Source organism: Bos indicus x Bos taurus, chromosome 23 (genome assembly GCF_003369695.1).
Source record: "Bos indicus x Bos taurus breed Angus x Brahman F1 hybrid chromosome 23, Bos_hybrid_MaternalHap_v2.0, whole genome shotgun sequence".
Taxonomy (NCBI): domain Eukaryota; kingdom Metazoa; phylum Chordata; class Mammalia; order Artiodactyla; family Bovidae; genus Bos; species Bos indicus x Bos taurus.
This window is the reverse complement of record NC_040098.1, coordinates 51933478-51947304: the sequence shown is the minus strand read 5'-3', so window position 1 is coordinate 51947304 and position 13827 is coordinate 51933478. Positions and strand designations below refer to the sequence as shown.

The following is a 13827-nucleotide window of genomic DNA, read 5'->3' as shown; positions in this document are numbered from 1 at the left end:
CGCATGGACATGCGGTGGGACCGAGGTGGGTTTCTGTGGCCCCTGGAGGGGTGGGGGGGACCCAGGAAGGGAAGCTGGCCAGCCCGAGTGGTCGTCTCGGAGTGGACCAGGCCAGGTCTGGAGTGGTCTCGCTGAGCATCTGCAACAAAGATGCTGTGTTGCCAGGGCAACCGGCTCAAAGCGCTTTGTCATTTGGGAAAGTCACGTACACACTTTAAAGAGGATAACCAACAGGGACCTACGGCCCAGCACAGGGAGCTCTGCTCGGCGTCATGTGCCGGCCTGGATGGGAGGGGCATCTGGGGAGAATGGATGCGTGTACACCCACACGCATGCTGAGTCCCCTGACCACTCACCTGAAGCTGCCACGACGGTTTTAACTGGCTATACTCCAATACAAAACAAAAAGCTTGAAGTTTGGGGGGAAAAACCCACAACCCTTTGTCCTTGTCCTTCTGGCCGCCACCACCTTCCATCACCTTGGGTTCAAGAGCAAACCTCCTTGAACCGTCACCCACTGCCTTTTCGCCTCATCCTTCCCACCAGCCCCTGGCGCCAGGCCTCCTGCCTGGGCACCTCCTGGCACCCAGTGACCTCGCTCCCACCAGCCCCCAGAGCCTGCCCAGGGCTTATGGTGGGAAGGTGGTTTGCGGCAAACCCTCAGGGTTTGTGGTCGCTGGGAACAGAGCTGCCTCTGGGCGGGGCTGGGGGAGAGAAGGACCGCTGGGGCGCGCTGCCCTCAGACCTCGGGCTCACGGCTCCCAGCAAAGCCAGGATGCCCACTTCAGGGGGTGCAGATGGCCCTCCTTCTCCACCGTGGCACCAGACGTGAGGCTACCCCCTGCTGTTCCCAACGCCAACTCCCCGCTAGTCTGTACAAACAAGAATGGTCTTTGTATGTAGAAAGCAAAAGCTTTCCCGTTGACGTCACATCAATCTCCAAACAAGCGAAAGGGTCCCCCGTAAGGGAACCTCGTGCCAAAGCCAGGGTGTTCGCCGACGCTGGTTCGTGACTTGTATGATGATTTGGTGATTTATTTCTACCCCATCTTACTCAACAGATTCGAGGCAGCTTGCAAGAGCGCACACAGGCAACAGACCAAGAAAACCTCGGGGCCAGAGTAGATACAAGTCAGGGTGAGAGTTTGGACAGGCAGGCAGCAGAATGTCGCCTCACGAGGCTCGAGTCCAGCAGGGCCGCTGAAGCCGAGCTGCCCGGGGGCCGAGGACTCGCAGCCCAGACGACGGGGCGGCTGGCCGGGGCCAGCGGGGGTCCTGGGGCTTCTCGAAGCCCTCTGGGGTAGTGCACACCCTCGGCCTCTCCTTTGGGCCGTGTGTGTGTGAGTGTGTGTGTGTGTGTGTGCACAGTCTCTCAGTCATGACCAATTCTCTGCAATCCTATGGGCTGTAGCCCACCAGGCTCCTCCATCAATGGGAATCTCTGGGCAAAAATACTGGAGTGGGTTTCCCTGCCCTCCTTCATGGGGTCTTCCCGAGCCAGGGATCAAACCCATGTCTCTGATGTCTCCTGCACTGGCAAATGGGTTCTTTACCACTGGCGCCACCTGGGAAGCCCCTTTTAGGCCATAAATTGGACCATTTATTGATGTAACAGCACATGCTCGTGTGTAACACTCCTTCTCTGAATAATTCTGACAAAATTCTAAGCAAGGCAGAGGCTTTGTATGAAGAGGCAGTTCCTTGGGGTCCAAGATGGGGTCTGGGCCTGGCAACAGCTCGGAAGGAGAAGAGTGAGCAGACTCCCCAGAGCGTCAGGCTCCACCGTGCTCCAGGGGTGCCCCTGGGCAGGTCCTCAGACTCCCCGACTCTGCAGACAGCGCTCCCTCCCCTGCTACTCCTACTATGTACAACTGTTGCAAGGACTCCCAGGAGCCCTCCTGAGTACCTACTGTGTGCCGAGCCCTGGTCTCTGGCTTTGCTTGGATGGTCTCAGTGGAGCCACTCAACAAACATGGGAAATGAGACTGTCCCCAGTCCACAAATCACAAGACGGAGGATCCTCTGCTAGGAAACAGCAGAGCAGACCCAAACACAGCCTCCTGGCCTCGGGGCCTCCCCGGAGGGAACGCACCCCGCTGCATTCGCGGTCAGCCAGCCACACTCTCCCCACCCTCTCTCTAGGCTCAGAGGCCCCTTTAGACCAACCTTTCAAGAGGGCACTTTCCGGACACTATTTGGTCGCCAGGTCCCGGGCATCAGAGCAGCAATTCTTCCTTTTCTAGGAAAACCAAGAAGACATTTCGAGAAGGGTCAGACTGACGCGGTCTGACGATACCCAAAGAGGCAGGGGTTCCTGCAGAGACGTCCCTGGACCCTGAGTGGCTTACGGCCGCAGAGTCCGGCTCGAGGGCGTCCGCGCTCCCCTCCACGCCCCTGTCGTCACTCACCGCTCCTCCCCTTGGAGTCATGGGCAGAGAGACTCGCGCTCCATGACCCTTGTTGTGACACGTGTGTGTTTAGCCAAGACTCAGGCGGACGGAGCACGAGAGTCAAGATAGACTGACCACAGGGATGAGCCAGACACAGACATGGCTGCTTGCAGATGTTCTCAAGCCAGCAGACAAGAACTAAGGGCCCCGGGAGAAGCTCCGGAGGACAGAGGAAGTCCCTCTGGTTGGCGCTGAGGAGACCGTCCTGGAGAAAGGGCACTGGGAGTGGGCCTCGGACACTGCCCAGGACTTGGGCCCCAACACTGGCACCCATGGGGGCCTGAACTGCTGGGCATGGGGGTTCAGGGTGCAAGGAGGGGAAGACTGGGAGATTCTCTCATCAGGGGATAATACGGTCAGAGCTATAATTAAGGAAGGGATGATTTGGTGACAGGGAAGAGCGTGGGCGCACGCAGGCTCTGAGCACGTCCATCGTCATTAGCTCGGTAGACAGGAGCAGAGAATGAGACCGGCGCCCAGGAGACGGGGAGGAGAGCTGGATGGTCATGAGCCGTGGCAGGAGAGCATCGGCCCCACCTGCTTGCTTCCCCGCCCCCAGCCCCAAAGCAGCAACTGTGTCTGCACAGGTGCTGGCCAAGGGCGCACGGGTTTGCCCTCCGGGAGGCCCTGCTGCAGGCTGTGCCTGACGCAGTGAGTCCCGTGCGGGTGGTGGGCTTGGCCCTATGAGCCCAGCTCAGGAGGTGGAGACCGCAGGCCTCGGTGTCTAAGAGGGAGAATCCTTCCAAGTTCACAGATCACGGACATGCTCAGTGGCTGGGAAACAGGAAGTGCTTTTAAGCATGAAACAATGAAAAGAGACAAATAAAAGTTTATTATGAAAACTTTGAAATATCAGAATTTAGATTTAAATAGTTTGAGTAAGAGTTGAATTGTCAACATAAAGTTGAATTCTGGTTCTACAGGACATAGAAACAAGATTCTCCCAGAAGTGAATCACCTAGAAAAAATTATTCTCAATACTTCACCAAAAAATAAAATATATTAAGCTTGAGTGCTATCCTTCAGTAACATGAAAGATGTCATACAGGGTGGTCCTGGAAATGTCACAGGCCCCCTTGGCCCAGCAGCCTGCCTCCAGCGGGACAGCAGAGTGGGGAGCCTCACCCGACTCCAGGGTCTGCTGCCTGTGGTGGGATCATGGGTGGGTCTATACCCCTGTCCTCAGCGGCCCTTTCACATAAAGGGAATGATGGCATGTCTGAATCAGAGCATCGACCTGAGGACCAAATGAGTTCATTTCCCTGAAGCCATCAGAACAGTGCTTGGCGCAGTGCTGTACAATTATAACTTTCACGGTAACTAACAGGATTTATACAACGGAATTTTTTTTGTTTAATCCTCACCATCCCTGAAATATCTATTCACCTTAGGTACCAGCAGTTGGATAAAATAACAAAAAGGTGATTTTTGTTATTGTTGTATGATCTAAAAAATATTTTTAAACACTTCTACACTGTATAATGTCATTAATTATCTGTTGTGGTTTCCATATTGTCCACCACGTCAAAGTGTATTTGGACACCAATAAGCTTGGATAAAAATACATGGGTGGAAAATTGGCCCAGAATAGGTTGGTAACCCTAATAAGCAGTTTATGCCGTCTGGGTGAGGTACCTACCAGGGAATCAGCCTATTTTTACTTGACATCAGTACCAATTATCAAGGAAAGGTATATTCAGACACAAATAAAACTTACAACTGATGCCGAATTTAGAAGTAATTTCAATAAAAACTGGATGTGGAAAAAATGAGTACCAGGGGCACAGTCATCCCAGGGCTTGGTAGGTGGAAAAGCTGCACTCCAAACTCCGGAGGAGCAAAGATGGAGGGGAGGGGGGTGTACGAGGCCGACCAGCCGCCTCCACAGCGAGTGACGGCAGGGCCTGCCCGCCGCCTCTCCGGGATCGTGCCCCGCTGACCACACTAAATATTCAGGAAAGCTGCTTAGATGCGACCCCTCTGCCTCTGTGCTGTTTATATAATCCACGGTGATCTGGATGTGGACGTCGGCAGGAGGCGATGGTAGTCACTCAGGTGACAGGTGGCCTCAGCCTAGATGACCATCCTGACGGTGGGGACTGTACAGATTCCAGGAATAATCAGTGCAGACGTTGGAGGAAAATTATGGATGAGCTGAGGGGACTGGGGGAGGGAGAGGGGGCACAGAGAGGCGTTGGGGTCTGGGAGGGTGGTGAGGATGGTGGAGGGGGGAGCGGAGACAATCCAAGCAGAGATGGCCAGCTCACAGGGGAGTATTCGGGCCCAAAGCTTAGGAAAGAGACCTGTGCTGGAGGTACTGACAAGGGAAGTGAGATGTAAGCGCTGGCTAGGGCGGTGAGAGGCGGTCAGGAGTTTGCATAAGAAGTGACCACACGGGGAGGCCGGGTCACTCTCAAGGTACACCCCACCATTCAGTCTCCTTCCCATGCACTTACATTAATCTCTTGTCCAAGCTGAATATTACCTTTCTTTTTACTTTTTTTTGGTGCTTAGAGCACACTAAACCAGGCAAGCAGGGAAGTTAGAATTTTGAGTTCTATGTAGGAGATATATCTTGAATGTACATTAACATGTATTCTCCAAAACTTTATGTGACCTATGCCCGAGGCTAAATGTGTAAGTGTGGGTGTGGTTACGGTGACGAAACGATTCACTTTGCAATGGATACAGTAATTAAATAATAAACCTAATACATAGTTCTGCTGAAAATAATTCTCTAGTGTAGTTAGCATCATTAAAAAGCACAAATTGCTCAATAAAAGCATTTTAAGCAATTTAGCGCTAGCACAAGATTAGAAGGCTGTGAGAGACTAATTAGAAAGAGCTTCACTCAAGGCTGAGGTGCCGCTAGCATCTGATCGTCAGAAGGTTGAAGCCGACTAGAAAGAAGAGGGAGAACAGCAGCCGTGGTTACCTGCGTGCTGAGCCTGGAGTGGAGCTTGGGATCCGACAGCCAAGGGTGCTTGAGAGCCTCACTAGCACTGATTCTCCAGCTAAAGGGAAAGGCAGCGGTTATTAGGGACCCAGCGGAGACCAGATGGCCTCGTGTCAAGTTGCCAGGCAATTCTGTCTCCCATGGCATTAGTATCAGGGATAGGTTACCATCCAATCCCATCAGGGTAACACTATTGGTAAGACAAGCAAGACAATTCTGAAATCTTGATGCTACCTGAACATCTTCCTTCAAATAGAAATAGCCATTCTTGATGAGATGTCTGAGCTTCATAAATTGAACTTCTATCTTCCCGACCCAGGGATTGAACCTATGTCTCCTGCTTAGCAGGCAGGTTCTTTACTACTGATGCTTTTGAACTGTGGTGTTGGAGATGACTCTTCAGAGTCCCTTGGACTGCAAGGAGATCAAAAGAGTCCACCATAAAGGAAATCAGTACTGAGTGTTCTTTGGAAGGACTGACGCTGAAGCTAAAACTCCAATACTTTGGCCACCTGATGTGAAGAGCTGACTCATTTGAAAAGACCCTGATGCTGGGAAAGATTGAAAGTGGGAGGAGAAGGGGATGACAGAGGATGAGATGGTTGGATGGCATCACCGACTCAATGGATGTGAGCTTGAGTAAGCTCTGGGAGTTGGTGATGGACAGGGAAGCCTGGTGTGCTGCAGTCCATGGGGTCACAAAGAACTGGACATGACTGAGCGACTGAACTGAACTGAACTAAAAACTGCTTGTCTCTTCTATTACATCACAAGTTACCTAAAGCCAGGAACTGGGCTTTATACATTTGCCCTCAAAGCCCCAGATACAATTTCTGGAAGATCAGGGACAGTGAAGTGCAGGGGAAGGAGCATCTGGGGTCAGCCCCGGACCCCACCCCCGCCGAACCGACCCCACCCCGCCGGACCGACCCCACCCCGCCGAACCGCCTGTCTATTCTGGGGTCGGCCCCGGCCTCACCCCGCCGAACCACCTGTCTATTCTGGGGTCAGCCCCGGCCCCACCCCGCCGAACCGCCTGTCCATTGGTTCATGGTGGTGGTTATATAACTTAAAAGCTATAAAACAATAAAGCAAGTATTGTTGGCCATGAACATCTTAAATGCCATCTACCATTATGTGTTTTATTATTTTTCTATTTTCTCTCATTATTTTTCCATTTTGGAGGTTTTTTGTTTTCCATTTTTTGTTTAAAACTTTTTTAAAAATTATTTTTATTTATTTATTTTTAATTTGTTTTCTTTTTTCTTTGTATTTTTCTTTTCTGTTTTTGGGAGCTGTCTTTTTTAAAATTTTTGTTATTTAGTCTTATCTTTTGTCATTATATATTTAAGACAGGATCATCTGAAAAGTATGTTTGGCTCATCACAGTCTTCCACCCCCTCTATGATCCTAAAATGTGATCCCCTGTATTTCAGTATCAGTACCCTTCATCCACTGAATTCTGAATTATCAGCAAGACAGAAAGCAGGCCATTCATACATAACAGTCACGTGCTCGGCCTTGTGTTGATTCTTGGTTCTGTCACTTAACCGGCCATGTGATCTTGGAGTATCATCAAAGAACATGACTGATAATGCCCTCCTCCCACGGAACTGGGAAGTGCGTAAAGAGAACATGTCTGGAGAGCAGCAGCAGGCCTGGCCCACAGCAGGCTCTCCCATGAAACAACTGTTCAGCGGCGTGGAGCCCCCTAGCCCCACTCAAGCCCCGCGATCACAGCGGTTCCAGGCCTCAGGAGACCGGGTGGAGAGCACCAGAGTCACTGTGTCTACAGCCCCACAGGTGCACCAGAGAGACAGCCGCGGGGCTGGTGGCTACTTCCCTGACTGCGGTCCTCTCGGCCCCGGGGCCCCGCCTCTGTTCGCCCTGCCTCCTCCTGAGCCCAGAGGGGATGCGGTCACCTCTTCTCCTTAATGAGAAGCTTGGAGATGAACTCCCGGGCCTCCTCCGAGACATCCTGGAACTCTTGGTCCTCCAGGTCCCACCTGCAGGCCAGAATGTTGTTCAGGGTCTCGGCATCGTCGTCGCCCAGGAAGGGGGACAAGCCGCTGAGTCTGTAAGACACGGCGTCCAGGGTGAGAAGCCTTTAAACACCCTCAGACTCTGTGGAGACAGGTGCCTTCTTGGTTCTGTCATTTAAAATGGAAAGAAGGCTCAGGGATAAACAATCTGCCTGCAATGCCGGAGTTAACATAGGATGTGAATTCAGTCCCTGGGTCGGGAAGATCCCCTGGAGGAGGGCACGGCAACCCACTCCAGTATTCTTGCCTGGAGAAACCCATGGACAGAGGAGCCTGGTGGGCTACAGTCCATGGGGTTGCAAAGAGTTGGACACGAGTGAGCGACTCGCGAGCATGATTTTTTGTTTATCAGCAGTGGTTGTGGTGAAGGCACAGCTACCCGCAAACACGAATCTCACAGAATAACACAGATGCCCTTTTAACGCGTTTTGCCACAGAGTGCCATCACGTCCTCAGATGGCAGACGCCAGGAACGTCACCCCTGGACAGTGAGGCTGCTTCATCACTCAGGGGATCAGGACACAGTTGGGGGTGTTTTTTAAGTTCCTTTTAGAGCATAGGATGGTGGTCTAGGAATCTGGGTGATCAGTGAAGAAGAGAGACTATTACTTTTTCTGATGATTAAAGAATTTACTCCTTTATCCACCAGACTCAACAGAACATGGGAAGTACCTGAGTATGGGGCAGAGTTATTTATCTTTGAAAGATCTAACTTAGGGCCTTATTCAAAATAGCAAATGGAATTTACGTGGCGATTGAGAACAAGTGTCCGAGGGGCTGGGAGCCTGCTTACAGCATGTAGGTGATGACGCCCACACTCCACATGTCAGTGGGGAAGGAGACAAAATCGTAGTTCACAACTTCAGGGGCGAGGAATTCAGGAGTTCCAAAGTTCACCTTCAGCTTCTCTCTGGGTTTGTACCTGAAATTTAGGAGACAACACAGAGGAATGAAGAGGGTCAGCCAAAAATCAGAACTCGAGAAAACAGAAAGGGTGCAGTCTGTAAGCAAAATAACTGCAGCTGCACAGCACAGTTAATGTAAACAGACTGAAGGAAATCGTATATTAAAGACAGAGTGTCCGAAACTGGTAACGAAGCTTCCCACCAGAGAGCCTGAAGAGTCTGAAACGGTAATGAAGCTTCTCCTAGAGATCCTTAATAATCTGAAATGGTTGTGAGAAAAGCCACTCGGAATAATTAGAACACCTGAATTATGAATTATGAAACATGACTGAAGGAGCCGTGAGAACAGACTGTGCCCTGTCGACAGCTCAAACAAGCCTAGTTTAATGAATAGAGAAGACGCGGCCGTTCACGACCGCCCAACACTCTCACTCACGCGCTGAGGTCCGAGTAAACTCCGTTCCCTTGAGGAGCTCATCTCTGCCTGAACCCTGTGAGCAATCCTGCTCACACAATTACTTTTTTAAGGCAAGTCTTCTCTTTACAGATGGACAAAATGCAAAAGACTAAGACAAACTCTCACAAATTATGGATTAATGTCTTAACATTTAATAACTGCACTGTACTAGGTTTTAATATTCCATATTTTTCTTGCATGCACTGTAGAAACTCCTAAACGTTCAAATTCTGAAGCCAGCAAAGTAAAGCTGAAACATAATTTTGGTTAATTCTAAACAGGGATATGAAACCAAGGGGTATATCAGATTTATCTTTGCAAAGAAAGATCACCCATCATGTTCTCTAACTCAATTCATACACCTATGTCCAAATTGACATACCTTCTGGCCAATCCAAAGTCAATAATTTTTATTTGTTTAGTGTCCCGATTCACACACAGGATGTTCTCAGGCTGCCAGGAGAAAGAGACACATTAGCAATGAAAACAACCATCCTTCACTCAAATTGTCCTTGAACCACAACTAAAAATACAACGATGCTCAGGAAAAACATATCAGGCCTTTCACTTTGGGGCGGGCTTGTCTGCGTGGGTATTTTCTCCTTTAATTATGTGGTGGATGAGGTTGTGGGCCCCTGCCAAGCTCGCATGACCCTGCCTTCCCTCCCCCACCAGCTCTGCCATTGACGACCATGCCTGAGTTCAGGCCAAGGCCTCCTGCCTCAGGACTTTCCAAATGGCCTGGTGGAGGCCGTCTCAGACTTGACATCCGCCCCCCTAAAATTATTAAGTATGAATTTCCCCTTCTTGGAGGACTACTTTTCCCGAGGATTTATGAGTTCCAGGAGAAATGGCCTGCTTCATTCCACCGGCCACACCGAGCACGCACCCACATGCAAGCAGCCCTGACCCCCAGGCTTTCCCTGAGCTCAGTCTATGGGAAAGTCATCTGTAAGGGGAGGACTCCCCCGCCCCCGTTCATTCTTCATTCTCGGCGATTCCAGAGAGTTGCTGAGTTTGGTCTCCGTGCCTGAAAGCCTTGACTAAGCGTTCCCTTGGAGCTTGCCTCTGGAAAGACTTGGCCCTGCCAATGGGACGGTCTCGGGGTGCAGAGGAGAGGGGTAGATAGCCCTGCAACTCGGTATTTATAGAACATCTGACAAGTGCACCTCCCTACGTTAGGACAGAAGACCTGAGGGATGGGAAAAATAGGGGATCTGACTTAAAGTCAAGTTCATCCTAAAAAGAGAAATAAAGGTTTCAAAGAACCGCCTGAACTCTCAAGCTCTAACTCATCCCAAATCTTCCCTAAGCGCTAGGAGGGGGCATTAGCCGAGGTGTCAAGTCCCCAGGATTCCACGTCCCACCCTTCACATGGGGTCATGGCTGCCCCCCTACCCTGCCTGTCCAGGTGGAGGAGAGGGTAGAGTGAGGTCAGAAACACAGCAACACTTTATGAGATGAGCTAGCACCAGCTTGGTGGTGGTGGTTTAGTCACTAAGTCGTGTCCAACTCTGTTACCCCATGGACTGTGGCTGGCCGGTCTCCTCTGTCCCAGGCCACAGAACTGGAGTGGGTTCCCATTTCCTGCTCCAGGAGTGTCTGCTTGTCAACATTCAATTGTCCATTTGGTTGGGCATAATGTCATTGGAAGCTTTTTCTCTAAAATATCTCTAAAACAGATGTCTCTAGGCAAAGGCAATTTATAGAGAAGTGGGTGCTGCACAGGAAGACTTGGCCTCGTGCTTACATAACTGATTGATCATGTATCAAGCTGTCCAACTGCCAAAAAGCACCACGACACAAAAGAATTGTTTGCAGAATTAAAAAAAAAAAAAAAACAGCTCTGAGGGCACTTCAGAAAGTTAATTTTTTTCTAATTATAAAATTAAAGCATATTCATTGAATAAGATTTACAAAACACAAAAAATGCAGGAAGGAGACCATTGTAAGCCACCTATAATCTCCCTACAGAGAGACAAGCCTTTGGTATTTTGGGCCCCTCTCCTTCCAAGGAGCTTTCTGAAAGGGCGCCTGGTCCTTGATGACCCATCCAGCTGTCGCCCTTATTGCATCTTTACGTACGAGCCACAACTAGAACTGCCCATGCAAGTCCTCAGTCAACATTCTGAAGCCACATATGGAGCTGTCTGACTTCCGACGGGCCAGGTCCCTGCTTCAGCTGCCAATCAAACCCCGTTAGGGATATTCAGAGAGTATCTACACTCAATGAAAATGCTCCGTGAGAGTGCGCATTATCAAACCGGTTCATAGCCATGGGCTCTGCTAATGACTTTTAACCTCTGGCTCTGTCATCCCATCGACCACTTCCTCCTGCTCTGTGGATGGGAGAGGCAAGCGCGTAAATCAGGACGGTGAGAGGAGCCAAGTTACAGGAACGGAGGCCCATGGAAACCTATTCAAGGAAGCTGAATTGATTTAGCTCCGCGATCCCTGATGACTTGCAGTAGATGGTATGTTCTACAGAATGTGTATTTTATCTCAGTGTCACACTGTGCAAACAGGGAAATGAGAAACGACCGAGCCACACAGGAAGATGCCTTGAGGACATAAGAGCTGCTCGGAGTTATTGGGCCCGTATTTCACTGGTCGTAAGGATGCACTGTCGAATTACAGGGACTTCATAAAGGGAGAGAGCGCGAGAGGGAAAGGTCATAAAATAAGAGGAGAAAGAGGGTGGGCTCCCCACCACTTACAACAGGTTCGCACCGCTCCCGGGGGGGTGCCCAGCCCCACCCACCACCCTTCTGCCCCTCAGCCTCTCAGCACCTCCCCCCAGCTGCCCTGGATCCCATGCTGCCATAGCATCCTCCCTCCGGCTCTAGCATGCTTGTAGAAAAATAATCCCTGAAGTCCAGAGCCTCCTGGAGGGTTTTAGAGGACTGCTGGGGATTCTGGAGAGCTGGGAAGTTTGACCACAAGCAGGGAACTCTGAGTCAGCTAAAATTCCTCCCACCTACTCAGATGATGAGAGGATGCAACCAGGATGGTGGTGATGAGGCTGGTGTGATGGTAGAAACCACCTCCCTATGAGTTCCTTTAACATAAGCAACTTACAATAAGACTCTGAACAGCAGTCCCTAAGGATGGAGACAAGCACATACCAGGGAGTGACAGAAATTGGGAATAGGGAGATGAGGCTAAGAGTCCAGAGTCTTCAAATTCCCGAATACATACCCAGCGACGGGCTCCGTCTCCCAAGCGGGTGTCCAGTACCCGAGGGACCACGGACCCGCCTGGGGGAAGGGCTCGCGTCCCCCTGAGGCCGAGCGCGCCCTACCTTCAGGTCCAGGTGGAGGATGTACATCTGGTGCATGTGTCTTATCCCCTCGCATATCTGCCTGATGAACAGGATGGTGTCGAGCTCCGTCAGGTTGCAGTTGTCGTCGATGATGCGATCGAAGAGCTCGCCTCCGTCCACGCTGCGGGGGAGAGGGGGCGATTCCGAGTCAGCGCCCTCGACGAGCACCTGCTCCTCGCATCTGCGCGCCGCTGACCCGCCCACTGGATGTGTCTGCAGCTGTGTCTCTCTACCTTCTGGATAAGATGCCTCTGACGGTGATGGCTGTCACTGGAGCCCCACCACTTGCTCAAATGGAAAGTCTCAAAGCCCCTCCCTTGCAGGGGCTGCTGCTCTGGGGTGGGCCCACCTCTGCCATCTCCTAAGGAGCACGGAGGCCCAGGAGGACGCTAGGAAGGCAGGGGTGGAGGGAATTCCAGACTCCTTGGAGGGCCAGGCTGATTTCAGCGATTAAGTGCTCGTGTGGAGCTCATGCTGGATGTTTCATTAACCGAAATTCCTATCGCACAATGACAAGCAAAACCCGAAGTGGGGGCTGGGGGTGGGGAGCTGAAGTGAGTCGCAAACACGGATTCAGTGTTGGTTAGAATGACTCACTTTCTAACTAAACACTCAAGCTTTTATAAAGGTGATTTTATTTTACTTTTTATAATTTTTTTGATGTGGACCACTTTTAAAGTCTTTAATGAATTTGTTACAACACTGCTTCTGTTTTATGTTTGGGTTTTTTTAGCCACGAGGCATGTGGGACTGTAGCTGCCAGACCAGGGATCAAACCCACAGCCCTTGCATGGTGAGGTGAAGTCTTAACCACTGGGCCATGAGGGACGGCCCCAGAAAGGTGATGTTAAACAGAAGCCTCTTAGCTCTACTTAGAAGAGTCTGACATGAGCTTTGTTTTCACTATCAGGTCAAAAGTAGGACACAGTTCAAGGCTCACCCCTCCAGGGTACCCAGAGCAAGAGTTAAGACAGGGCCTCGACAGTACAGCTCATACGGAGCTAAACCTGTGTGGTCGTCCTGCTGCTTAGCAACAGAACCTCACGTGGAGACCCTTTCCTGAGTAATTTCCTTCGCGCGGCGGATGCAGTTCTGACACATGCAAGTCAGAATCCCGGGGTCCAGCAGGGTCCAGCTGGAGGCAGGACAGGGCGGTGTGCTGGGGATGTGCGCGTAGGATGGGGAGGGGATGGGGACGCACTACTCCATGACCAGGACGATGTCATTCTTAGACTCGAAGGCGTCGTAGAGCTGGATGAGGTTCACGTGGTCCAGCTGGTTCATGACGCTGATCTCATTCTTCACGTCGTCCTGGGGAAGGGAGGGCTGGTTTAGCACTGGGCGGATGGCAGCCCACCGTGTCCACACCGCGTGGGCCTTACCTTGTCCTTCACGCCCCTGGTCTTGATGATCTTGGCCGCCAGCTTCAAGCCTGTGGCCTTCTCCTCACACTTGTGAACTTGGCCGAAGCGCCCACTGCGGGAGAAGAGGTCGTGGCCCAGGTGAGGCTCTGTCCCCGCCAGGGCCCCGGTCCAGCCGCTGCCCGGTGGACACTGAAGCTTTCCGGCACCCCTCTTTCTGACTTGAGTGAGCAAGCCTGACGTGCCCCTGCTGTTGCCAAATCCCCTAGAATAGGTCAAGTTCTGATACGAGCCACAGGCCTCAGAGTCACCTGGGGGTGATGTCCCGGCCCTA

At 51.3% G+C, this 13827-nt stretch overlaps 1 protein-coding gene across 3 annotated transcripts in view; it reads right to left on the bottom strand.

Annotated features, from left to right (window-relative positions):
* The window catches only part of MYLK4 (myosin light chain kinase family member 4), a 68557-nt gene that overhangs the window by 1087 nt on the left and 53643 nt on the right, over positions 1 to 13827 (bottom strand). For all 3 annotated transcript variants that reach the window (XM_027524905.1, XM_027524906.1, XM_027524907.1), the window contains 8 exons: positions 13515 to 13608; positions 13334 to 13443; positions 12112 to 12253; positions 9193 to 9263; positions 8242 to 8370; positions 7329 to 7481; positions 5386 to 5464; positions 2167 to 2239 (listed from right to left, as the gene is read on the bottom strand). In XM_027524905.1, the coding sequence (XP_027380706.1) occupies positions 2192 to 2239; positions 5386 to 5464; positions 7329 to 7481; positions 8242 to 8370; positions 9193 to 9263; positions 12112 to 12253; positions 13334 to 13443; positions 13515 to 13608 (826 nt within the window). In that variant the 3' untranslated portion in view covers positions 2167 to 2191. The remainder of the gene's footprint in view (positions 1 to 2166; positions 2240 to 5385; positions 5465 to 7328; positions 7482 to 8241; positions 8371 to 9192; positions 9264 to 12111; positions 12254 to 13333; positions 13444 to 13514; positions 13609 to 13827) is intronic.